General features: G+C 34.2%; 13 protein-coding genes across 13 annotated transcripts; 8 read left to right on the top strand and 5 right to left on the bottom strand.

The window, feature by feature from the left end:
* Nucleotides 1-540: 540 nt before the first annotated feature.
* On the top strand, nucleotides 541-933 carry FG386_000523 (40S ribosomal protein S15A; the record flags this gene model as incomplete). Its single annotated transcript, XM_067339880.1, has 1 exon — nucleotides 541-933. The coding sequence occupies one exon, from the start codon at nucleotides 541-543 to the stop codon at nucleotides 931-933; it is 393 nt and encodes a 130-aa protein (XP_067195750.1).
* Nucleotides 934-2,020: 1,087 nt separating this feature from the next.
* Nucleotides 2,021-2,779, top strand: FG386_000522 (60S ribosomal protein L7; the record flags this gene model as incomplete). Its single annotated transcript, XM_067339879.1, has 1 exon — nucleotides 2,021-2,779. The coding sequence occupies one exon, from the start codon at nucleotides 2,021-2,023 to the stop codon at nucleotides 2,777-2,779; it is 759 nt and encodes a 252-aa protein (XP_067195749.1).
* A 705-nt stretch (nucleotides 2,780-3,484) lies between these two features.
* Nucleotides 3,485-5,869, bottom strand: FG386_000521 (ubiquitin carboxyl-terminal hydrolase of the cysteine proteinase fold; the record flags this gene model as incomplete). Its single annotated transcript, XM_067339878.1, has 1 exon — nucleotides 3,485-5,869. The coding sequence occupies one exon, from the start codon at nucleotides 5,867-5,869 to the stop codon at nucleotides 3,485-3,487; it is 2,385 nt and encodes a 794-aa protein (XP_067195748.1).
* An 800-nt stretch (nucleotides 5,870-6,669) lies between these two features.
* On the top strand, nucleotides 6,670-7,569 carry FG386_000520 (fibrillarin; the record flags this gene model as incomplete). Its single annotated transcript, XM_067339877.1, has 1 exon — nucleotides 6,670-7,569. The coding sequence occupies one exon, from the start codon at nucleotides 6,670-6,672 to the stop codon at nucleotides 7,567-7,569; it is 900 nt and encodes a 299-aa protein (XP_067195747.1).
* A 1,357-nt stretch (nucleotides 7,570-8,926) lies between these two features.
* On the top strand, nucleotides 8,927-9,577 carry FG386_000519 (uncharacterized protein; the record flags this gene model as incomplete). The annotated part of the gene is made up of 1 exon (XM_067339876.1): nucleotides 8,927-9,577. The coding sequence occupies one exon, from the start codon at nucleotides 8,927-8,929 to the stop codon at nucleotides 9,575-9,577; it is 651 nt and encodes a 216-aa protein (XP_067195746.1).
* Nucleotides 9,578-10,007: 430 nt separating this feature from the next.
* FG386_000518 (uncharacterized protein) lies at nucleotides 10,008-11,261 on the bottom strand (the record flags this gene model as incomplete). The annotated part of the gene is made up of 4 exons (XM_067339875.1): nucleotides 10,008-10,195; nucleotides 10,262-10,481; nucleotides 10,537-10,715; nucleotides 10,781-11,261. The coding sequence occupies 4 exons, from the start codon at nucleotides 11,259-11,261 to the stop codon at nucleotides 10,008-10,010; spliced, it is 1,068 nt and encodes a 355-aa protein (XP_067195745.1).
* Nucleotides 11,262-11,744: 483 nt separating this feature from the next.
* FG386_000516 (uncharacterized protein) lies at nucleotides 11,745-12,416 on the top strand (the record flags this gene model as incomplete). The annotated part of the gene is made up of 1 exon (XM_067339873.1): nucleotides 11,745-12,416. The coding sequence occupies one exon, from the start codon at nucleotides 11,745-11,747 to the stop codon at nucleotides 12,414-12,416; it is 672 nt and encodes a 223-aa protein (XP_067195743.1).
* A 653-nt stretch (nucleotides 12,417-13,069) lies between these two features.
* FG386_000515 (uncharacterized protein) lies at nucleotides 13,070-14,977 on the bottom strand (the record flags this gene model as incomplete). The annotated part of the gene is made up of 1 exon (XM_067339872.1): nucleotides 13,070-14,977. The coding sequence occupies one exon, from the start codon at nucleotides 14,975-14,977 to the stop codon at nucleotides 13,070-13,072; it is 1,908 nt and encodes a 635-aa protein (XP_067195742.1).
* Nucleotides 14,978-15,511: 534 nt separating this feature from the next.
* FG386_000514 (uncharacterized protein) lies at nucleotides 15,512-17,435 on the top strand (the record flags this gene model as incomplete). Its single annotated transcript, XM_067339871.1, has 4 exons — nucleotides 15,512-15,563; nucleotides 15,642-15,731; nucleotides 15,834-16,735; nucleotides 17,028-17,435. 4 exons carry the CDS (start codon nucleotides 15,512-15,514, stop codon nucleotides 17,433-17,435), a joined length of 1,452 nt encoding a protein of 483 aa, XP_067195741.1.
* A 207-nt stretch (nucleotides 17,436-17,642) lies between these two features.
* Nucleotides 17,643-19,187, bottom strand: FG386_000513 (alpha amylase; the record flags this gene model as incomplete). Its single annotated transcript, XM_067339870.1, has 1 exon — nucleotides 17,643-19,187. The coding sequence occupies one exon, from the start codon at nucleotides 19,185-19,187 to the stop codon at nucleotides 17,643-17,645; it is 1,545 nt and encodes a 514-aa protein (XP_067195740.1).
* A 209-nt stretch (nucleotides 19,188-19,396) lies between these two features.
* On the bottom strand, nucleotides 19,397-20,767 carry FG386_000512 (uncharacterized protein; the record flags this gene model as incomplete). Its single annotated transcript, XM_067339869.1, has 1 exon — nucleotides 19,397-20,767. One exon carries the CDS (start codon nucleotides 20,765-20,767, stop codon nucleotides 19,397-19,399), a length of 1,371 nt encoding a protein of 456 aa, XP_067195739.1.
* Nucleotides 20,768-21,602: 835 nt separating this feature from the next.
* On the top strand, nucleotides 21,603-23,648 carry FG386_000511 (uncharacterized protein; the record flags this gene model as incomplete). Its single annotated transcript, XM_067339868.1, has 1 exon — nucleotides 21,603-23,648. The coding sequence occupies one exon, from the start codon at nucleotides 21,603-21,605 to the stop codon at nucleotides 23,646-23,648; it is 2,046 nt and encodes a 681-aa protein (XP_067195738.1).
* Nucleotides 23,649-24,042: 394 nt separating this feature from the next.
* Nucleotides 24,043-25,088, top strand: FG386_000510 (uncharacterized protein; the record flags this gene model as incomplete). Its single annotated transcript, XM_067339867.1, has 5 exons — nucleotides 24,043-24,144; nucleotides 24,211-24,496; nucleotides 24,581-24,822; nucleotides 24,893-24,965; nucleotides 25,003-25,088. 5 exons carry the CDS (start codon nucleotides 24,043-24,045, stop codon nucleotides 25,086-25,088), a joined length of 789 nt encoding a protein of 262 aa, XP_067195737.1.
* Nucleotides 25,089-25,273: the final 185 nt, after the last annotated feature.

The raw sequence follows: 25,273 nt of genomic DNA, 5'->3' as shown, positions 1-25,273 counted from the left end.
ACGACGGCGTCTCTAAAGTAATTATTTACAAAAATGTAATTAAAAATAGAAAAATTAATAAACCACTTTGAACTACCTGTAAATAAATTATTATTTAAATAAAATTTACACTATATAGGTTAAAAATTGTAATTAAGACATGAGCTGTTAAAATTAAGCAGTAAATAAAAAGGTCGAGGCGGGGTTAATGCTACTGTATTTAAATAAGCATAGACAATTAACAGATAAGTTCAAAAATAGATAATTTATTAACGAAATAAGTAATATAAACAAATTTACAGAAAATTCTTCCTTACATTTATTCAAGTAAATCGCCAAGAATATATATATAAATCAATTAAAAGGGAATATATATATATATATATATATATATATATATATATATTTCAACATATCAACTATAATATATTCCATTTGAACTGTTTATTCTGCCCTATAGGCGTTAATCACTAAGCCATTAACTTGAGATACAAGAAAGTAGACACTGACCAACTGAGATTCAGGAAAATAATTACACTTTGGCATTAAGTGGTAATAAGGATGGTTCGCGTTTCAGTTTTAAGTGATTGCTTAAAGGCAATTTTAAATGCAGAGAAGATGGGACGTCGCCAAGTGCTAATTCGTCCATCATCAAAAGTTATCATAAAATTTCTCCAGTGTATGCAGAGACGTGGTTATATTGGAGAATTCGAGGTTATTGACGACCATAGATCAGGTAAAATTTGTATTGAATTACTTGGACGCTTAAATAAATGTGGAGTTATTTCACCACGTTACGATGTCCCTCTTTCTGACATTGAACAAATAAGTACAAACTTACTTCCATCTAGACAATTTGGTTACATTGTACTTTCAACTTCTTATGGAATTATGGATCAGGAAGAAGCAAGAAGAAAACATACTGGTGGAAAGATTTTAGGATTTTTCTTTTAATTGTTTAAGTGATTCAAATCAGAATCTTCAAGATAAGCAAGGAAGGAACATAAACAAAAAAATGTTTTCCTTTTTCGGAAATTTTCGAGAGAAACAAATGAACATTTTATCAACTTAAATACTTGTTTTTTTCTATCTTAAATGTATGGTAATCCTATTATTACTGTTATTATCATCACAAGTAAATGATTATCAAACTCCTTTCTCGAATAAATAGTTCCACTAATATTATTTGGTAGGGCGATCTACTTATAAAGAAAGATAAATAATACTTATTTAAAATATCCTTTATTTTCACATTTAATGTTGATTTATCACGCCTGAGATTCGAATGTATATAATTTTAAATACGCTTGAATTGTTTACTCTTCCTTCTGAAATCTGATATTTGCCCCTCATGTTCACACTTACACCTAAAAATACTTCCCACTTAAGTGCCGTTTGTCTGTCTAGAGATAACTACGTTAAATTTGACAGCAAACAAAACAGTGACACACATATACTTGGGAACGAAGCGTGCAGAATCTAATATGTGCAAATTGCCTTCCCTTATAAATAACTATTACCCACCTTTTCTGTACGCCCAGCAAATTATTTTCTATATTTATGAGACATGTAATTCCCGCCTATTTGAGACAGTAATTTAATATACCAATATATATCAATAATGACAAGATGGCTAAAATACATTTCAGTTTGAAGATAGCAATTGTAAAATCAATAGTTAAAATAAATGACAAGCTAATATAAATATACTTTTTTAATGTGAAGAAAAATATATCTATATAGTGTCTTGTCTAATATAGTGATTTAAATAGCAATATTACATATTTAATATTCACATATAATAGTAAAAAGTAACAAAGAGGCAAAAATAGTAAGAAATAATAATAAACGCAAGTTTAGGACGGGAAACTCAAAAGGTAGAACAACAACGACAGGAGAAAAGATAAGGAGGTGGTTGTTTTATTCCTGACCAGAGAAAGAAGGTATTTGAGGGATAGGACGATTATTAACTTTGTTGACTTTGTTAGAGTTCTCTAAATAGTTATAAAACAGTTGGAAACTAAATAAAGGGTAGAAGAAAATGTCTTCAAGATTTATAGTCAAGAAGGTTCCTCCAAGTGAGTCTAAAAAACTCAAGGAGGAACGCAACAAGGAGATAATGAATAAGTTTGTTTCCGAAATGAAAGAAAAGCGTATTGAAATACGTAGACTTCGCAGAGAGGCAAAGGTTGAATCTTTAAAATTACAAAAACAATATAAGGAACATGTACGTTCAATTATCGATTTAAAAAGACAAGCGAAACAGAACGGAGGCCTTTATCGCGATCCAGAGGCAAAGGTCGTTTTTGTCATAAGATTAAAGGGTATAAATAAACTTTGCCCTAAAGTAAGAAAGATTTTGCAATTATTTAGACTGAGGCAAATAAATAATGGTGTATTCTTGCCAGTAAACAAGGCAACAACTGAAATGCTCAAAGTCATAGATCCATATGTAGCATATGGTTACCCTTCTATTTCAATGACCAGAAAATTGCTGTATAAAAGAGGTTACCTGAAGGTTGGTAAAAAGGGATCATACCAGAGAATTAAGATCCAAGACAACAGGATCATCCAGGAGAAGCTTTCATCGAAGGGTGTTTTTGGAATCGAAGGAATGGTTCGTGAATTGTTCTTCTGCGGTGAACAATTTAAGGCCGTCTCATCTTTGCTTTGGCCATTTAAGCTTTCCTCCCCAAGAGGTGGATTTGTTCACAAGACAACCAGATTCACCGAAGCCAGAGGTGGTGACTGTGGTAACAGAGAACATCTTATCAACAAATTGATTGATAGAATGTGCTGAGTCTCCTTTTCTATCTATTCCCGCCCTTTGCCACTACGAATCATTATACGAAGTATATTTGGTGTTTTGTTACCTTTTTTATCGTTTAAACACAACACGCATTTGCCTTACACTCTGTAAATTGTTGGCATGGGCCGGATTGAAGGAGTTTCAGGTGGATTGGATTTAATATCAATGCCTATGATATTAGTTTCAGTATTTTAATTTATTCCTACGTATTTTATGTTTATACGCTGTTCGCTTGTCCTTGAATTTGTACCTCAAGTTGGGGCTTGGTCGCGTGGTTCGTTCGGAACTGTTGAATCATATAGTTAAATTCTGGTTTTCCTATTGAATAGTAAATTGTGTATGCAACATTTTCTCCTCTACCTGTCTAACAGCATCCGAGTCTGGCAGTTAGCTGCCATCACATGCACTTTTTCAGGTATTACACAGTCTATATTTAGACTTATATAGGCGGGCCACTAACTAACCAAGCATAAATGTATGAAATAAAATAACTCTACTAAAACAAATATCAAACGCAAAGTTAAAATGAAATGAATGGAAAAATTAAATTTATAAGCTCTTATAAGTTCAGATGCAGTAAAAATATAGACTAATAAATAAACTATCTATTTTTATATCTACCATCCCATCCCCTGTCCGTGTTTGTCTTCACTCTTAACATCACTCTTCGATGCTTAATTCTTAAATGAGTTTATTTTACTCCTTTGCTTTAACTAATTTCTTTTTATTTATGTTCCTGAGGGGTCCTGAATTATTTCGGCGTTTGTTTTTCTGAACGAGGTCGAATAACTCCCTATTAGCTACATCAGTTTTGAAGCTTTTTGAAGTCGGATTAACGGCTTGTTTCAAAGCCTGTCTGAGAGGTTTTTTCACCTTTCCTTTGTCATATTCCTTGTCGTAATCAGATCTGATATTAGTTTTTGGAAGAAGAGATCTCTGAGCGTCTCCTATCATGCTCTCATCATTTAGTGTAAGTTCTAAGTCGTCCCATCTTTCTACAACGTTCTTTTGTAGTGATGTTAGGTCTATACAATTTGTTTTATCATGTAAAATACTCGATCCGTTATCTGAATTATCTAAAATAGGATATTTAGAGAGTACAGATTGACCCACCTGCTTTCCGTGAAAAAGAAGACTAATAAACTTTTTGAAGCAAATAATGCTTTGAAAGTTCCTTCTGGTTTTTGAAATAATGCTCCAATCACCAAAAAGCAATGTTTTCAATTTGCTTAGCATCCTCTTGTTTCTAAGTCTAAGCCTTGGAGATTTATTGCCCAAATTTTGAGATTTTGAAGAAATAAATTTAGAATCTCTTTCCTTGTCTTTTTTTGAAGTTGCCAATAGGCTATCAATTGAAGAAGTAGATGTAGGAGCAGTAGAAATTGAAGATGAACTTGAATATGATAAGTCAGGGGTTAATACAAGTTTTATTCCATCCTCCATGTTCAAAAAAGAATCAGTCTCGTTGTTTTTTGTGGTTTCACTATTTAACAACCGAGTTTCATTAAATTTACTTTTTTGCTTTTTATAAAGTTCAAGTTTGTCTAAAAAATCAGATAAATCTTCGCTTTTTTCCTTTTTAAATGAATGACTATTACTACCCTTACTACTGTACCCACATCCGTTTTCGATTTTTTCTTTAAAGTTAATAAAAGAAATTTCAGGAGCAAGATAATGGTTGTTTGAATTTGATTCAGGATTGTTGTGTTTATCTTGATAATTAATAAAAATATTCGTTTTATAGTAAAAAAGAAGGTATGCTTTGTTGTTTTGTGAAAGAACGTTATCTAATGTTGTTGGACTTACTTGTTCATCATTTAAACAGTACCATTTATTATCAATGCTCTTGGCATAGGTATAATAGTGTCCACAGGAGAGGGTGTTTCCTGCATGACAAACCACTGCCCACAACTTATACTTAAGAGATAGTTCATCACAATCTTGTTCATTACTGTCAATACATGAAAAATCACTATGTTTAGATGCCATAAAAGGCTTCATATCAATGGTTTCAGAGAAATTAATAGGTTTTGTTGGTTTTTTACTTCCAAAACCAAAAAAACTAAATCTTTTAAGTTGTATAGTCAGTAATGGGGGCAGTTTTTCTATTAAAAGTTGTTTGGAGGCATCGGATTTAACCTTGCAGTTTGGACACATATACCTATTTTCACCCCTAAGATACTCAGTTTTGGTAAATAATTTAAGAGCGTTTTCCAAGGTTGAGACCCCCATAATATCCAAGGGAACATCCATAAAGGGATCATAAGTATTTGAAATATAACCACAACTAGAACAGACTATCTTTGATCTAAAAAAACCACAAAACAACTGACCAATATAAGTTGTTGAAGCAGTAATTGGATTTAGCTTTCTAAAGAACCGATCATCTTGAAGGTTTTTTGGCAAACATGCCTTGTGAAGAGCTTCTAGAAAAAATCTTAAAAATTCTTGAGCGTCTTGCATAATTCCAATTCTAAACTTTTTCCATATTAATCTCTGAGCACACTTGACGAACTGAGGCACTATTTCTTTATCTTTCTGTTCATTTTTAAGTGAAAAAGATGAATAAGAGTCATCCGTATTGCCAAACACTCGATTAACATGATCCTCAAACATGCACATTAAACATACAAGACCGTCTGATTTATGTTTACAGATACTTTGGTGATTTCTCCGTAAACAGTCAGAGGATAAATAGGGAGCATAAGTAAGAGCTTGTAATATTGAATTTAAGTAACATGTATTCCATCCGGGGTTCGAAAGTCCTCTTCCTACGTTTCCAAATTTCTCAACCTCATTTTGAGTAAATCTTAAAGACTCTTTTACACCAAAGATGAGTTCTGGAGGAAAGTAATAGTATTCAGGTTTCCCCAAGGGAGCGTTATTTTCTAGCCTTTCCTTCCTTGCCTCCTCGCGTTTTTCTGTACCTCCTAATGGATTTAAATTGGTATTTATTTCACAATCGGGCATTTGAGTCAGATAACCGTCCGGAACGTACTTTACAACGCGATTAGAAAGTTGTAGCGTCTCGCTGCTTTTATTCATATATGAAACGTCAACTCCAGTCCCCTCTAGAGACATAATTTATTTCTAGTATATGTAACTGAAACTGTTAATCAATTAATACTTTTGCTTTCCTTCCAAAAACAATAGTGTTTTCTACACAGATAAACATCTTCCTCTTCTTCCAGTTTTAAGTTCTTGTCATTTATTTCACTCTCTTTACCTCGTTTTTGCTGTTTTACGACTGTAAAATCTAAATTTGTTTCCTCGGTGCTCATCATAGATTCATGATTTGCCGCCCAATAAGGTATCTTAAATACAGCAAAAGTACTAATTAATAAAAAGACAGCTAGAAATTCATCGTATGAAACTCCACACGATACATGGCATAAAGACAAAGATACCTAGACTTTTAGGTGAGGAGCATGAAAATGCTTCGAGGAAACTTTAAAGCGTAAATTGAATACTACATTTAAAACTAGTCTCATTTATCAATGGGCGCCAACTAGGATCTTAAAAGTGAGACCCATTGAAATAAAATACATTGGGGAATTGCAAAAATTAACGGAGAGCGATAACAATTTGATTAAATAATCTAATTTAGAATGTCCTGCGAGCCAAGTCGCCTCGTCCCGGATTATTTATTCTTTAGTTATTATTAAAGTTATTGTCACTGGCGTAATGCACGGAGACAGCCGTGGACCGCCAAATGGAGGGTAGTCAGCGCCAATCTATGGTCAAGAAAATGTAAAAAAGGTTTGGGAAGTCAGAACTTGACTGAATAGGAAAACAAATAAGGAAAAAAGTAAGAGGACAGTTGCGTTATTTTTCGGAAATAACTCTCTTTGAGCACGACGAAAAGAGTGGCATATATAACTATGAGTTCTAGAGGAAGTCCGTTTGGAGGCAGAGGAAGGGGAGGAAGAGGAGGTGGAGGGGGAGGAAGAAGCCCCGGAGGTGGAAGAAGTCCAGGTGGAGGCAGAGGTGGAGGAAGAAGTCCGGGAGGAAGGGGTGGCAGAGGAGGTAAGGGAGTAAAAGGAGGAGGAATTAAGGGTGGCTCTAAGGTGGTAATAGTTCCACATAGACACGAGGGCGTATTTATGGCAAAGGGAAAAAGCGATGCTCTTGTTACCAAGAATATGGTTCCAGGGGTTTCTGTTTATGGAGAGAAAAGAATAGAATCTATTAATTCTGAGACCAATGAAAAAGTGGAATACAGAGTATGGAATCCATTTAGATCAAAATTAGGAGCTACTATCATTGGAGGCGTTGCCAATATGCCAATTAAACCAGGTGCGAAGGTTTTATATTTGGGAGCAGCCAATGGTACCACGGTTTCTCATGTTTCGGATATGGTTGGTCCAGAGGGAAGCGTTTATGCAGTTGAGTTCAGTCATAGATCTGGTAGAGATTTAACAGACATGGCGAAGAGACGTCAAAATATTGTTCCCATTGTTGAAGATGCTAGGACTCCTCAAAAATACAGAATGCTTGTTCCTATGGTAGACGTTATCTTTTCTGATGTTGCTCAACCAGATCAAGCTCGCATTGTTGCCTTAAATGCGAGTCTTTTCTTAAAGAATAATGGTTACTTTATTATATCGATTAAGGCTAGTTGTGTAGATTCAACCGCTAAACCTGAGGCTGTATTTGCCTCTGAGGTAGATAAGTTAAGAGCTGAAAAGTGCAAGCCTAAGGAACAACTTACTTTAGAACCATATCATAGAGATCACGCTGTTGTAATAGGTATTTACCGTCCAATCAAGAAAAAAGAGTAATGTTAAATCCACGACAAAAAAACAGTTCTAATAGTATAGTAAGGGATGTTATAGAAAGTCAGAGACAAAAATAAGTGCAGGAAAAACCAAATAAGTTCTATTCACCGCAAAAATTAATATACCATTTACTCCAAGGGACTCCTCACTTACCCGATACTGCAGTGTTAGTTTAAACTTAATAACAAACAGAACTTGAAAAGCTCGGAGAACAATACAAGAACATATTCGCAGGATGGCAGCAGTGACAGCAGAAAACACGCGTATCTTATTCTATTTTCAGTTATCTATTTAGAAATTCATGCAGAATTATATATTTTAAGACAGATAAGAGTCAAATAATGGTTCCTTTGGTCTGTGAGCAACCGCTATTACTTGTAGAAAGTAGAATAACTAGACGCCATATTTACTGAGGCATTAAGAATCATAATTCTTTTTATTATTTGCACTGTTTGTCGAAACAATACTTGAGATATGTCAAATGGCCTCTCCCTTGCTCCCGACTTTTATCGCTTGAGGTGTCCTTTATTGCAAAGCGCCTTTACCAATAATCCATCATTATTTACTAGCGGTATCAATTATACGTATTGTGTCTCTTTGAGGCCCATCATAGAAATGTGTCAAGTTACCTGTTAGTTATTTCGATGCGCTGTCAAACCCTGTCGACTGTACTCGAACGGGATCATTTCTATAGTGAATCCGAAACGTATTGGGCTACAGCTCTTGACAACACCTCTGTCCGTGAAGATGAGTTATCCATCTCGCCGGAAATGGGAAGCTTGGCCTGTTTCCCCCGGTCCTATGTTTGGTAGCAGTTTCTGTTCCTTCATAATGACCGGGTGTCACTCCACGGCATTGATGACCCTCTGAGGTTCCTTGGGTTGGACCCCAGTCGGTGTGGATGATTCTGAACGGCTTCAGCCTCACTCTTTTTGTTTCCTTTCATTTGTCTGGTTTGAATGTCTTGCTGTCCGGCCTCCTCTTGTTAGTGCTGGCGCCGGCGCCGTTTTAGGATATTGCAGGTGCGCAGTGCGGTGTTGTGTTTGGTATAAAAGCTAGATCGGGAAGTGTTTAGATTGTTCTTGACGGTTCGAAAGCGTTCGCAGTCTGACACATGTAGAGCACCTCTGGCACGTGAGCTACTGTGTTCTGAGACTTGAATCCCCAATAGCACTACAGGACTGTAAATACTGCCTCGATACGATTAACGGATAAAGGAAGGAACGTACCTTCCAGAGCCGCTTCCTCTATTACTGTCGATAAAAAGAATTGAAAGTAGGGAACGATCCGCAGTTAGCACTTGTGTAAAGGTTAGAAACATCTGCGTACGTATCACATACAAGCCTTGAGCCCGAAATAAATGAATGATGGTTTGGATGCGCCTTTAGAGGAGGGTGAATTTGCAAGTGATTCTTCCAGAGCGGATTCTCTTTCCTCGTGCAATGACGATGAGCTTTCTAGGAAGCTGGCACCCTTCAAGACGAATTTAGAATTTGACGAGACGGAGCTTCCGGAGGAAACAAGACAAATAATACACCAAAATACAGGTACATTGCTTAAGTCCTTAACATTCAGCAACTCTGGAGGTTTGAAGGGTGCAATAGAACGTTCATACTTAATTAGACAACAGTCATTATCACACTCAAAGGAAGAGGTTGTCGATGCTTATAAACAAAGAGCTCGTTTAGCTGCTATGGTATCTAGGAGAAGGGTTACACTGCAGCATATAAAGGCTCAGCTTTCAGCTATATCTAAATTTAAAAAAGGTATTAAACAAGAAAACAACTCGTTAAATTATAACGAAGACGAGGATTTAACATTAAAAAGAAAATCTAAGACGGATATTGTTAAAAGGGGCAATTCTGAAGCAAGTTATGATTTTTCTGATTCATATAGAAGACAAGGCTCAAGTTCCATAACGCCAGTTAGATTTGGAAGCATGTCCATTTCAGATGCGATTGCTTTACAGCAGTTAGCAAATGTGAAAATAGGAACTGAAGAAAGCGAATAACGTCTTTTTTATCATAACTAAGCGGAACTAAGTCATTGATTTATAGTTTGGTTGTTCGGGTTTCGTGAGTTATGTGCATCTTGTTGTCCATTTGCGTTTCATTTCCTGAGTGAATAACCCAATTACATAATTACTTATCTTTTCAAGTAGCGATTAATTTAAACTAAAACAAACGGAACCGGAAATTCTGAGAACGCATTTTCGTTGAAATTTATTTTGCTTAGATTGAATACTGGACTCTAAATTGTATTATAAAATAATCAAGCTATAATAGTGATTATTATACATGTGAAACTCCCTTTTTTATAAACAAAATGCCACTACATTCCTATTTTCGAATTTTTCCTTATTAATCTAGTATTGCCGTTAATACTCTTCAAGAATTTATGAATAAATAATAACGGCTAAGGTTTAATGTTATTTAAGAGGCTTAATTTTGTGTTATTTTAGGCTTTCCGTCCTCCAATTCAACTGTGAACGTCTTCACCGACGACCTTGTGTGTCTAGCAGGCTTTTTATTTTCTTCTTTCTTTTTATTTTTGTTTTCATCTGCGCCTTCCTCGTCTTCACTATCATTTTCGTCTTCATCTTCCTTATTTTCGTTATCTTCCGCTTTTTCTGTTTAATTAATACAAAACGAGTGATTACATTGCCCTTAACGTATTTAATTCAGCATTGACTTACCTTGAGGTTTGTTGGGATTCGGCAACGTTCCTGAAAGGCCCAAGTTTCTACAAAACCATGCTTCGGTAATTGCATTTATCCAGGCAGATTGGCTGTCCTTTCCAGACGCACAAATTACTTGCTCAGTACCGTGATATTTGAACGAAAAGCACCCTGGAGCTGCATCTACATTGTAAACCGGTAATTCAATGCTCTCCAGTGAAAACGATTCTTTTGGAATCTAAATATTAAGTTATTTCTCGTTAAGCATATTTTCATATTAAACGCCAACTTACCGAGTTGTAGTAGATAGATAACATATTCCCATTTAGCAAACCCAACGATCCATCCATTATATCTGTTATCTCTTCGCTATTTGGTGCAAAAGCAAGAGGACCAATTTTAAGTATGTCGCATTTAAAACTTTCATTATTTCCGCTTCTTTCTGCAGCTAGCTGCATTCTTTTTGCCTCCTCTGAAACAATTTAAATGCCGATGTTAAACTGATGACTATTAAAGATATAAAAACTCTGCACTTACCCTCCAGTATATACGCCTGAGCAAGCAAAACCTTAGCTCTTTTCATGTTCATTATTGCTGCTTCTTTCTCTGGATTTTTATTTGAATCTAGTTGAAGCTTTTCAACCTCGTTTTCAGTGATTCCACTTTGTTCTTGTAAATACTTGGCCACCTTCCTTTTATTGGCAGCTTGCGAAAAAAGAGTATTACTTTGTAGCTTAAAGGCTTCTTGTGAAAGCGGCGTAGTTTTAAAATTAACACCAGTAACTGAACTCAAATCGTCTATTGCACCACTAGCAACGCTTTTCTTCGGAGAGTATTCCTCTACTTTGCTTTGTAAAAATGATAAAGTTCTATAGGAAACCGGCTTTCCTGTATAATCTAAATTTATATGACTTAATCCCTGCAACATGTCATACGGATTAGTCAGGTGAAATACAGTCAAAGCGTTACTCAGGCCTATGCAACCGAGTACTAACATGGCTTTTTTCATATTTGACATTTTTAAAACACGTATTGCTAGTTAATTTTTATTATTATTTGAAATGTATATACATATACACAAGTATATATAAATATATATTTATGTGAATTTAAAAACGAAAATTAAACTAATAACTTATTTTCTGGTTATTAGTTTAATTTACAAGTGAAAAATCACGATTTAATGAATTGTCTTAATTTTATTTTCTCAATGAAAAAATAAATATGGTTGCATGCATATGCATGCATTTTCCGATTAAAAATAGCATGTGCCGGTATATGTTTTGCACAAAAATAACTTTTTATGTGGACATGCATAGGAAAGGTGCATGCATGGAATCTGTATTTGACATTTTGGACGTAAAAATGCATGTAAGCTATAAAATAGCAATGAAAAAAGAATAGTATAAATAGGGGGAAAATAAATAGTTATTCTCTATATACAATAAGTAATTTTAAGTAGAATAACATCTAGTTTAGGAATAATAGTTAAACATACAAGATGAGAAAATCGTTATTGTTAAAACTATTATCTGTAATAGCAATAAGCGGATTGGCTCATGGAAGACTAGCCAGATCCAATTCGGGTCTTGCTTTGGTCGAACCCCAGTTTCTACCAGGAACAATATCGACATTGATACAAACTGCAAGAAAAATAATAGGCTCAAATGTAGAGCCGGAATCAGTAATAGGCGAAGGAATATCACAAATAAACGAGAACGACTCTGAAAAGTTATACAAGGAGGCTGTTTCATCTGCAGTTTCGGTTTATCAAAAGGGAATGAATGATGCTGCCCATAACAGATTAAAACAAAAAGAAGCCGTTAGCAGTATGCCTGTTGTTGTGAATGCAAGAGAACCCGCATGCTCAGTTATGATTTCAGGGGAATTGGCCTTGGCAATAGATCCCAAAAACGTCTTTGACGTTGATTTATTAGGTTTTAAAATAACAAAGAACGATTTGTTATTTATGACAGACATTAAAAACCCAGAAAGCCTTGTTAGAAACTACTCTATAGACAAAATTGAGGCCCCTTTGGAATCCGTCCAAAATAGCAGAAAGTGTTTTAGAATGTATTACGAAGGTAATCCAGTTGTAATGTGTGCAAAATCTGACGAAAGCAGGAACGAAATGATGAACAAAATAACTGAAGCTGTAAGTTTGATAGTGTAAATTCTAAAAAAAAATCACTTCCAACTTATAATTAAAACATTAATAAATTTAAATTAAACGAACAGGTATTTTGCAAGAACAGTGGGATCTCATTCTCAAAGTTGACAAAGGACATTGAAAACACCGGTATGAGTGATTCCTCTTTGGACATTCCTGCCTTGACCACAAAGGATTTAAGGTAAGTTTATATTCCGGAAGCCACCACAAACCGGGAATGAAGGAGACAAAAAACAAATCGCAATTCAACTAACCCCTTTTCCTATTTTCTAATTCAGATGGGTCGAACAAATTGCAAAGAGACAATTGCAGATGTCAAACAAGGTCCAATCTAATGTGATTAACTGGTTGCAGTCTAGAGGAACACAACATGTCGTTGTCAAGGATTCACTTGGATTTAACCCAAAAATTACAGTTAACGGGGAGAACGTTATTTAATTAAATTCATAATAGTGACGTCAACATTTAATGTATATTTAACGGTAATAAGAGTAAAAAAATTAAATTACTGTTTAACTCCAAAAACTTTATATTGCAAATAGTATTGATAGGAAATATTGTTTCATGTGATATAGACTTAAGAGCGAAATAAAGGTGAAAAGAAAAATAATTATGAATATAAATAACAATAATACTACTATTTAAATTGCGAAAAGTCAATAGTAAGCCTCGAGACGATGTTTGTTTATTTGATCTATAGAAACCTTTTTTTCGTGCCCTCGCTTGTTTCTTTTGTTTATAGTCTTTGAAACGCTCTTATCTGTATTTAAATTCCTCTTCTTCGAGTGTATGTATCTTGCTTTCTGATCGGTTCTATATGGTGCCAACTTTTTCAAAGACACATGCTGGTTTAGCTCCTTATCATTCATTGAAAGAATATCCTCAATCTTGAGGCCATAGTCCTCTTTGTCCACTTTTGTGTACTTAAATCTAACCTGAAGCTTCCCATTATCTAGTATGTCCTCAAAGTCTAAGCCATAATACTCGTCTAGTAACTTATTTATATCCTCGTTATCTCCGTATTTAAAATTAAATGTGTTGTTACCGGTACTTTCCCCTTCAGGAACTCTACTCTTAGTTAAAGGATGTTCATGCTCGGAGTTTCTGCAGCAGGATTTACAAAGAGTATAGTTTTCGCAGACAGTACAGTCAAATTTTTTCTTGTTTGGGAGTATTTCCTTTAAACACACATCGCACTGCCACCATTCCTCCTCATTTTCTCCACAGCTACAGGCGTTGTTCCCAAGGATTTCATTGCACGGAGAGTCACCTCTATCCTGTTTTTCACTAAGTATTTCACTTAAAGTGAGATTCTCGTCCTCATTGTTGTAATCTTCACCAAATATACTTTCCATACATTTGTCGTGTTTTTCAGAGTCGAACTCGCCTTCCAAATCAATACTCTTGCTTGTTATTTTGTTGTTGCCTGATATCTTCTGAATCTCGCCTATCTTCTTCATTATTTCCTTCTTTTTTAAGCTTTTTAGCATCTTTACTTCCTCCCTTAATCTAACTCTTTCTTCAGCCCTCCTCTCTTTTTTTTCTTTTCTCTTCAGTTTTCTACGATCATCCTGTCTTCTTACGGAAGGTATATTTCTGGAATAACTCTGGATTTGCTGGCCTATATTTGGCTCTTCGTATCTAAAATTGTAAATGCTCTCAAATTCGTTCGAAAGCTCCAGGTGTTTCTCATCCTCCTCCTCATTTATTTCGTCCAAGTCCAATGTAACACTGCATGAATTTGCTTCTGCATCATTAATGCGTGAGTTTCCCTTTGCTTCCTTCCACTCTTGATTCAATATATAGTTCCTTAAAAACCTCTCATTATCATTCAAATCCTCCTCCGGACCCCAGTATCTATTTAACGATTCCATTGGGTCGCCATTTACATTATTTAAATTACTTGATAAAAATGCCTTAAATGTCCTCTCTTCCTCCTCCAGTTCCTCCACAGTTTTCTCCTTTCTCACAAATGTTTCTGAATCACCCTCCTCACTATCATTCTCATATTTATTTGACGCCTCGATAAACGCCCTTTTTAGCTCCTCTTGTTCCTTATCATAACCTATCTTCTTTAATTTGCTGCCTCTGCTCCCTTCTAGTTCTGTTTCACTCTCATCACCAGATAGTTTGTTGTCACCTTTCTGCGAACTCAACAGAATTTCTCTCTCATAATCCTTATATGTCATTGGTTTTACCTTCTTACTCTCTCCCCCGTTCTCGTCTCCGCTCTCGTCCTCAGATTCTGGGAAAATGATGTGCGATTTATCGTATATAGAAGGGTTCCTTTCCTTTATCAAAGTTAAAGTATCAAGTATCTTGCTTTGTGTTGCAAAATCAAGCAGTTCTGCATCTGAATCCTCGTCCTCGGAAGAACTGCTTGTATAATCTGAAAGATCGTCCGACTCATTATTGTTATTTAGCAACTCTTTCGCCCTCGAAAGAGCCTCTCTCCTTTTCCTTTCATCGTATTTCCTCTTATACTCTTGGTTTATTTTTAGTGAATCCTTGCCGTTGTCCTTGTCAGCATAATCTGACTCCTCTGAATCTAATAGATCCTTCATGTTCCCACCTACGAATGAAAAAAACTGACCCCTTAGGTTCGCTCTCTCTATATATTAGGTCCTGCTCCTCCTATCTCTATTCCACTTATTGTTCTTTTGCTTTTATTTTCTGTTTAATTGACTTGTACTGTTAAAATTCTTGATTTGACATGGCGCCAAAACCCTGTGTTCTTTAGGCTTGTAGGACCAGAAGTTGAAAAGAGCAGTAATAGGGAAGAGAGAGTAATTTATATGCAAGTGAGCGGAATATCTTGCACTGTAGAGCACATTTGGAGCAGGGAGTACAAATTTTATGGTGTGCTGGACTTAGAGGTACTAAAATTTCTTAAACACAACTTGGGCTTTTTTTGATAGGCTTGATCCTCAAGGTCTTCTCTACTTTATTAGCACCAACATAGGAATTCAGGCTGTTTTTGATGTCGTAGAACAGCTGGAGAACTTGTATACGACACCTTAGGTAGACATTAATATGGAATATTATCTAAGCACATTTTTCCACGACATTTTGCAATTTTTCTTTAAAAGCACCTAAATATGGAACGGGTTATTAAAGACGAGAGCAAAGACTTCTATGATAGTGATGTTGGTAGGTAGATTTGTTGTTTATTGTTTTTAATATTTAATTACTTCAGGTAACTTCTTCGTTTTTATAATTAAATTTTAGCTAGAAAATTTGAATTAACAAGAGAAATTATACAAGAGGCTCAGAACATTATTGATTCTGATAAAGACACTATACCTGTATTTTGGAAAGGTACGTTTATTACTTTTTTTAGTAAATCTCTTGCTGGAGTATACATCAATATTTAATTTAATTGTTTAATCAATAACGTACTAAAACATTAAAAAAACCTAGAAAAGTACATAAATGAGTCTACTATAAACTGGGACAAATTTTACAAAAGAAATAGTGTGAATTTCTTCTTAGACAGACATTGGATAGAAAAGGAATTCAAAGAATTATTACATTCTGAAAACAACACAATATATAATGCACTTGTGGTTGAGTTTGGATGTGGAGTTGGAAATTCCATATTGCCTTTACTTCAAATATCAGATTCACTGCATTTTATAGGATTTGACTGTTCAGTCAGAGCAGTTCATCTTTTTGAAGAAAGGTGGAACAAACTATTATTAAATTTGAATAAGGCTGAAACACCAAGTGTTTGCAACAAAAACGTCTCTAGTTCAAATGAAGAACTCAACAATCAGCTTTTGCTCGATTCACCATGTCCGTTTAACTATTGTTTTAATAAAACGGAAAGTAAATCCGCCTTAAAGTCGGCTAATTACGAAAAAATTGATAGTGATGAGGCCAAATACACGCTAACTTGTAAATATAGAAAAGAATGCAATAGATTAAAAACATTTGTTTTTGATATTGTTCAAGGAGATATTCCGGACTACATATGTTATCCTAATATGGCAAACTACGGCTTGCTCATATTTGTTTTGTCAGCAATACACCCAAAACACCATCAGGACGTCGTTGATAGATGCTACAAAGTACTAAAATCCGGTGCACTTCTACTCTTCAGGGATTACGGTAGATACGACTTGGCCCAACTCAGATTTGCAAAGTCCAACAAATCTAAGATTACGGATAATTTCTACGTCAGAAATGACGGAACATTCGCGTACTACTTCACTACAGAAGAGGTCGAAACTCTTTTTGAGAATTCTGGATTTAAAGTTATATCTAATAGTTATTGTTTAAGGGAAGTCACTAATAGAAAAACCAATGTTTCCATGAAGAGGGTGTGGATACAATCGAAATTCATTAAGCCCTAAGACAAAATGTAGAAATTGGGAAAAAACGAGAGACATCTAAATTCATAAAAACAAAATACCTTTATTTACGATGTTTTCATTTCAAATAACAACTATTTGTGCTTACTTTTTCTCCTGTTCCCCACTTACCGTACATACAACTCAGTGCATAGGGCGCCAGTACCGGCGCTAAAACGGCCAGATAGTTGTTAAACATTTGAGATGGTAAAAAGATTAAGCGTATTTTAGGAAAGCATTTTCTTAATTAGAGATTAAATAGAACATAAATAACGAGCATAACGAGAATTCTGTTAGTTATTTGGACGCAAAAATGGAGTTTAGGGATACAAGCAACTCTGGAGCTGACGGAAAGGGAGACGAGAATCAGGCAACTGAGCAAAAGCCAGTGATAGACCAACAGGAAGGAGCTCCAGATGAGAATCAGTATGTTACCGTTAAGGTTAGAAGCCCAGATGGAGAACAAATTTTATATAGAATTAAGAAGAAGACGAAGTTGCAAAAACTGATGAATTCATATTGTCAAAGGACTGGCCAAAATGAAAGTTCAATTCGCTTTTTGTTTGAAGGAGAGCGTCTTAGACCAGAGATGACTGCTGAAGAGGCAGAACTGCAAGAGGGTGATCTTATTGACGCCATGATTTCTCAGGTTGGAGGAGCTTGTGTATAATGTATTATAGAATATGCGAAATGTGAAAACAAATTAGCCTTGAGGACCAACTATGCTACTTAATAAGGTTACTTAACGTTCACTTTTATTTGAAACTATCTTTTATCTAACCACTTTCTAATCGCACTTAGTGCTGCTATATTTGTGATTTTGTCCCGTTTAGCTTTTAATGTTAATAATAAAAATGGCGAAAATAATGATATTAGTTCATTGGTCTAGCATTGGCGTATTGTTATCGAAAATGGGAATGTATAACATTACCTGACCTTTTTCGTTATTAAATTTAAATTTTTTATACTCAATAGCAGAAGGTATATAAGAGGATATAATAACTCCCCAATTTGGCTTTATATTTACGGTCAATTTACCGTCTTGACTTTCAAAATGGTTTTCAGGATCCAATATGTCTTTCCATTTGCCATTTGGACCGTTCCAATTTATCTTTATGCCGTTTATGCACTCTGAATCAATATTAATTCCAACTAAAATGAACTCATCTCTTAATTGTCTTTTATATATAAATAGTTTATTTGTATTATATACGTGCATGTATTCACCAAAATTGAGTGTTTCACCTATTAAAGGATATATTCTTAAACAAGATAAGAACTTAATGAGATTATACAACCCATCATATTTATAGTCATTTTTATATCTTGTTAAATCATCTATTGATATTCTTGGTCTCAATGGGTAGTCTGCCTCCTTTCCAAAACCTTTAACCCCTTTAAAGTTAAATTCACTTCCATAATATATTGAAGGTGAACCTTGAATTGTGAATAGCAACATATATATTGTATAGAGGTACTCCTCTCTACTCACCTGACTTGATATTCTACTCACATCATGATTGTCTACGAAATTATACATCCAGCCGTAATTTAACAATTCTTTTTCTTGGTTTATTGTGTTTACAATAACTTCCATATTCATCTCGTTGTGACTTGACCATATTGCATTCCATAGTTGATAATTTGTTATCCCGTCAAACGGCTGATTGGTATCTATATAGTTTTCTGTGTTTGAACAAACAGTTGGTTTTACCCATAATTTGCTATCGCCAAATATAATCTCACCTATGAGAACAAATTTTTCACCGAAACTATCCTTGCAATATTTTCTAAACTGCTTCCAAAATTCAATACTTAAACAGTCAGCAGCATCCAATCTAAGACCATCTATGTTGAATTCATTATACCAATACTTAACAGCGTCGTATAAATACTTTCTAACATCGTGATTATCATGATCTAGTGTTACTAGTTCATAGTAACCATGCCAGGGAGTATAGTTGAAATTGTCCCCTTTTGGCGAACTCTCATTGAAATCTATATTTTTAAACCAACTCGAATATTTAGAATTTTTTCCTTTCATTTGTAAATCTTTAAAGGCAAAAAAATTTCGTCCCACATGATTAAATACTGTATCTACTATTACCTTTATACCAAAAGAATGATATACTCTCACTAGTTTTTTAAAATGATCATTGTTTCCCAATCTTCTATCTATTTTATATAAATCACTTGTATCATATCCATGAGAGTGCGACTCAAATACGGGTCCTATGTAAACTCCTCCTATCTTTAATCTTTTTAAGTGATATACCCACTCTAAACTATACAATTCATCTATTCTACTTTCAGTACAATCATTTTCAAAATTGTATTTTGGTGCACCGCATAGTCCTAGTGGATAAATATGATACCAATTACAATGCCTGTACCATTCATTTTCTATGTTTAACATTCTCATTTTAACCACTGCTCGCCCATTGTTCGCCAATATTTTTCACTTACTTTGTTTTATACAAACCCGATGGTAACGTATAGAACTAAGCATTGGAAAAACAAATCTTCACTAGCCGGCATATCAAACAACAAACGTATGCATGCATGCAGTTAAAGTGGACAAACATGGAAAACATTAACAAAATATTTAAAAAAAAAAATTAATTGAAGATTTTAATTGATTTTTTGAGATTCTGAATTCACATTGCTTTCTTTAAATGGAATAAATTCAACGCCATTTAAATACGGTTGCAGTACTTTAGGTACCCTTAAACCATCAGGAGTTTGATAATTTTCAACTATGCAACACAAAGTTCTTTGAATTGCACACAATGTACCATTAAGGAAATGACAATATTTCTTCTCTCTATCTCCCTTACCGAATCCAAGGCGACACTCCAATGCCCTAGATTGGAAGTCAGTACAATTTGAACAAGACACAAGCTCCCTGTAAGCATTGTATCCCGGGAACCACGCCTCTAAGTCGTATTTTTTAGAAGCCGCGTCATTGAGTGCAGAAGAAACAATAGAAACCACCCTATACGGTAATTCCAGTGATTGATAAAATTCTTCAGATAATCTTATCATTTCTTCATGCATTTCATTGGACTTTTCAGGCAGAGTTACGCAAAACTGCTCAACCTTTTCAAACTGATGAACTCTAAAAATGCCCCATGTGTCTTTTCCGTGAGCTCCTGCTTCCTTTCTAAAACAAGTTGAAATACCGGCATATTTTATTGGTAAGTCTTTTTCTTCCAAAGTAACATTATTGTGCATTGCCGCGATTGGCTGTTCGGAAGTAGCAATCAAGAACAGGCTATTTGAATCGACTTCACCTTGATTGTTATTTGGAATGTGATAAAGAGTCTCCTCAAAGTCCTGCAATTCCGCTGCCTTACTCATTAAATCCCTCCTCATGAAATATGGTGGCTGGATTGCCTGGTATCCGTTTTTAACCAAGAAATTCATTCCATAATTAATAAGAGCCATACACATTAAAACACCATATTCCTTCAAAAAGTAACCTCTATGTCCCGCTAGCTCTGCTCCCTTATTTGAATCAAAGAAACCAAGTCTAGCCATAACCTCATTATGGTGCATCTTACCAGGAGTTCCGTCCACCTTTATACTTGGAATACTACCCCAAGTTCTCAATACTAAATTATCGTCTTCAGTGCTGGAGATAGGCACATCCTGTTGTAATACATTACCGATTTTGTGCCAAAGTCTATTTCTTGAATTCTCGGTTTCTGCAGCTTCCCTTTCGATGTCCGGAATACTTTTTTTCAACTCTGCACTTCTTTCCATAAGTTCCCTACAGTCAACCTCCGGATTCTTTCTCTTTATCTGAGCTACTTCCCTAGATATAGAATTCAACTCCTTCTTAGCCTGCTCAACTCTAAAAACGTCCTCACGCCATTTCCTGTCTAAGTTAACTAATTCTTCCAAGGTTTCTAGACTTCTAAATCTACTAGTCTCAGACTCAGCTATTTTATCGTAATCGCCTCCTTTTTCAATTCTAATTCTATTTATGTCAATCGGCATCTTTTTTCTCAATTGTTTTAAACTAAAATAACTATCAATTGATTGAGAACAACACACTCAACTCTTCTAATTCTACTTTAAATTATTATGTAAACAAATATTTGAGAAACCAAAACTCACAGTACTTGTAAAAACAGTTGCTTAATTATTTTTGTATTGAAATTCCTTCCTGTTGTTTATTTAAACTCTTTTTTACCTAAACTACTAATTTGATTTTGCAACGTAATTAAAAAGAAACTTTTTTGAAACAATAATTTATTTGATTAGCATTCATAATATATGTACCTATTTAGCTTAATAAATATCTTTAGACGCAAAATATATACATTTATACAAAAAAGTGCAGTTAAGTACATACTTATACTTATTCTTCGTATAATCAAAAATAAGTTTCGAATATAGTATATAAATGTTGTATGGGAATCTGAATCCCCTCACAACCGCTATAAATCAGAGTCTGGCGGCAAACAGGAGAATGATTTAAATTAAAGCCTGCCTTTTTAGGGCCAGTTAAATTAATTTAAACAAGCAGAAAATTTTTTTTTATAAAGCTTCGACACTAAAATAAGGAGCATTGTCATCCTTTAGCTGTCTGCACATTAAATGTCTGTAATGGTGCAGGATTTTTAAAAAATTAACAATAAATAAATAGGGTACCTGTATTGTGGCGCCAACAGTACTTAATAGATGTTAAAGACTTATAAGTTAACAATGCATATAAGCATAAAATAAAACGGATATTCGAGTTAGAGTTAATTTTTGCTCATTAGGACTTGAGATGCCTTTAGAAGCAACTTTTATTTTTAAGGATTAGATAAATAATATATTTAACATTATGAATAGTGATAGAAATGACGGAAAGAAAACAATGAGTAATAGTCGATATTATAGCAATTCTAGAGCAAAAACTAGCCGAAGCATAAACAACAATGATTTTGGAAACATGACTTGGAAGCTAAGAGGAGGTCCCAGGCACAAACGTTACTTTCACGCGAATTCTAACAATGAAAGTGAATATTATGGAAATAACAATCACTGGGCAGGGAGAGGAACAGGGTACAGGGGTAGATACAGCAAAAGAGGAGGCAACGCATGTAATAGGAGAAATTATTCAGACCATAGCTGGATGAAGTCTTATGAAGATATGATTTGGGATAAATACAGTAATGAGGAAGTTACAATTGATTTACCAAAAATACTTAGAAAGTTAAGATCTGATAGCATGAATACAAGGTATTTCAGCGATCCAACATCTATTCAAAGAAATGTGGAGCTAAGGAAATATTTAAAAAGTAGAGGGAATCGTTCCAATATTGCTTCAGAAGAGAAATTATGTTCAAGATGTTTTAGAATTCATCCACATAAATGTTGCGTTTTAAGAAGATGTTTTATTTGTTCAAGCAGATACCACTCTCCGTTTGATTGTCCGTGGAAACCAGTAGAAGGTAAACCAGCAAAATCTTGCAAATACTGTGAAGGCATATCCTATAACTTAAATAGTTCATTTGATTATTCTGTTTCGAGAAAACATGTTTGTAACAATTTTAATAACGAATCTATAGATGATGATTTTGACGATATTTATAATGATGACAATCTTAACATTATTGATATTGATGATTGCATGGAGTATAATGAAAGAATGTATAATAGAATGTGGAATCATTCCGACTGCAGCGAGAATAAAAGAGTAGCCTACACTAAGAACAGTAGAGTTAATAATAGCAAAGGCGTTAATCCTAATAATAATATTGTCAGTAGTTTCGTTTCAACTGAAAGTACGTTGAATAGTGCAATTACTGAAGCCACAACTGGTATTAATGCTACAGATAGTACTGATAGAACCACCAGCGTTAATAGTGATAGCAATAATGATACTTTAAAGAAGAAAATTCCTTTTTCTATTAACTTTAGAGGCAGAAAAGACATTCCGGAGGACTTTAACTCTTGTATTAGAAAGGGATATGAGGAGAGCATACTTTTTATGGCGGACGAAAGTACAGTGGGCATTAGAGAAGAACTGGAAATTGTATGCTATTTCTGCTCAAAAAGTGGACATATAATATGTAACAGTACTCCCCCATTTCAAAACTGTATTAAGAAAGCATATTGTGCTTTATGCGGTGAGCTCGGACACAGCTATGAACTATGTCATAAATACAAGAGAAAAATTGAAGATTACTATTTTAAGGAAGAATTTGAATATTTACTATCTTTAGAAGAGAGAAGATGCAAAAAGGAACAGCTTAAAATTAAAGATGGAGAGTTGGAAAAGAACATACAAAATAGAAAGGTAAAATTTGAAATTTATGATGATAATTATTTAAACAACGGGATTAAAACAAGTAGTAGTAATTGTGAATTTGACAAAAACGAAAACTTTTCAGGAGAGGATAATGCAGATGAAGAAGAAAGCGAAGAAGGTAAAAATTCATGTGACGATGAGTACGAACATGAGAGTGAAAAGGGTAGTAGCGATACTGATAGGGATTACAATGATAATAGCAATAATAATATTGATAACAGAAATAACAAGAACACGAATTATTACCACAATGTGGGAAACAGAAGAAATCTGATAAATGATATTAATAGTAGTAGTTATCGAGAGAAAAAAAGCGACCATAAAAAATTCAAAAGAGATGAATTTCAATTGGGTTGTAGTGGAAATTGTAAAGCCGAAGATAGTAGTTTGGATAATTCCAGTTCTAGCAATAAGTTGATCAGAAGAAATAAAAACGGTATGAGATGGTTATCTGGAATGAAATCTTTTAGTAGAAGCGAATTAATTTCAATAAATAGCGTCTCTACAATAGAGACAAGTGAATATAACAAAGATAAATCCAAGGAAAGCAATTCAATTAGAGACTGCGAAGTGTAAAAATTACGCTATTTTGGTGCAGCTGACGTAATATCTGAGGTCTCGGAAAGAGGATAATACTTGGTGTGTGTTTAAATGCTAATAAAGAGATAATTCATAAATAAAGACATAAATACAGTGGATATCTCTCTGAAAAGAAAATATTCAGGGAAAATTCTTTTATTTTGTTAAAAAAAATTTACTCTTTTTATTCTTAGTAGAAATAAAGGGACGTTCATGTAATCCTGTCCAACATTAGACAACCGTGTGGCGCCAAAAGGCTTCTTTACTATCATAATTTCAAATTTGCCGTTATTCTTCTTTTCTGCTTCTAATGCACGTATTGCATTATTTTTGTGTAAATTGACTGCAATATACAGTATCTCTGCGTGAATGCATGTTTGATTTTATAAATATGGACGTCTTTGCAAACAAGCATTATAATGAAAAAGGGGAGGTTGTCGGCGTAGATATAAATGAAAATAAATGCAAACTACTATTTCAAGGTGCAGAAGCCGTAAGTGTAATAACTCAAGCCGGTGAAATAATTAAATTAATTGAATATTTGTTCACCTTGTCTTAGAAAATATTTGAGACTAATTTACTAGGTAAAAAGGTAATAATTAAACACAGATTTCAGAAAAAATACAGACAAGCTCAATTGGACAGAAACTTAAGGAACAGCAGAATAACGAAAGAAGCAAGGAATCTTGTGAAGTGTTTCATTAATGGAATAAACTGTCCGAATGTTCATTTTGTTGATGTCCAAAACGGAATTATTATTATAGATCATAAAAGCGGTGTTACGTTGAACGAATATTTGAACAAAATTTGTTGTAAACCTGAGAAAATAGACAATAGTTTAAGGGGTAAGCAGTTAAAGTGCCATTAAGCGAAAATAAATAACTTAACTACCAATATGTTATTGTTATTTGCTATTTATACTTAATTAGAAATCTCATATGAAATCGGCAATGCAATTTCAAGCCTTCACAATTATGTAATACATGGTGATCTAACAGCTTCAAACATAATTGTAAATGAAGAGAAAGATGAAAATGGTCAATATAAAAGTTTAATTAACTTTATTGATTTCGGTCTTAGTTACTGCGATTCTCTTACCATTGAAGACAAAGCAGTTGATCTTTATGTTTTAGAAAGATCTCTTGAAGTTACACATCCGAACATAAATATTGTAAGTTACATATGAATTAATTACTTTTCATTTTTAAACTGTAAATATGAACCACTATTCACAATAAAAGATGGATTTAATACTAGAGAGGTATTCACAAACTCAAACTAATGGTTCACAAATAATCAGTAAGTATAAACAAGGTAAGTCAACTTATTTATTCTCCCAAATAACAATTAGTTTATCAATTCCACTGTTTCGCCTTTTTTAACAAAATGCCATTTCTTGTGTTCCCAGTTAAATCCAGGGGAAGAAAAAAAGATTAATGCCTAGAAATATAATCTAATTTTAATATTTCAATTACAGCAATTGTCCTCTTTTTTAAAAAAAAATAAATAACATTTATCTGCATGCACTTTTGCATGCATTAAACTACCGTTTACGCCATATTTTTGAAGAAAAGAACTCTTCTTACTTTTCCTGCTATATTTGAACTCCAAGACAAATGAAA

This window comes from Cryptosporidium ryanae (genome assembly GCF_009792415.1).
Source record: "Cryptosporidium ryanae isolate 45019 chromosome Unknown contig_14, whole genome shotgun sequence".
Lineage (NCBI taxonomy): Eukaryota > Apicomplexa > Conoidasida > Eucoccidiorida > Cryptosporidiidae > Cryptosporidium > Cryptosporidium ryanae.
Note: the sequence above shows the minus strand (reverse complement) of the source record. Positions and strands in the feature narration are given on the sequence as shown.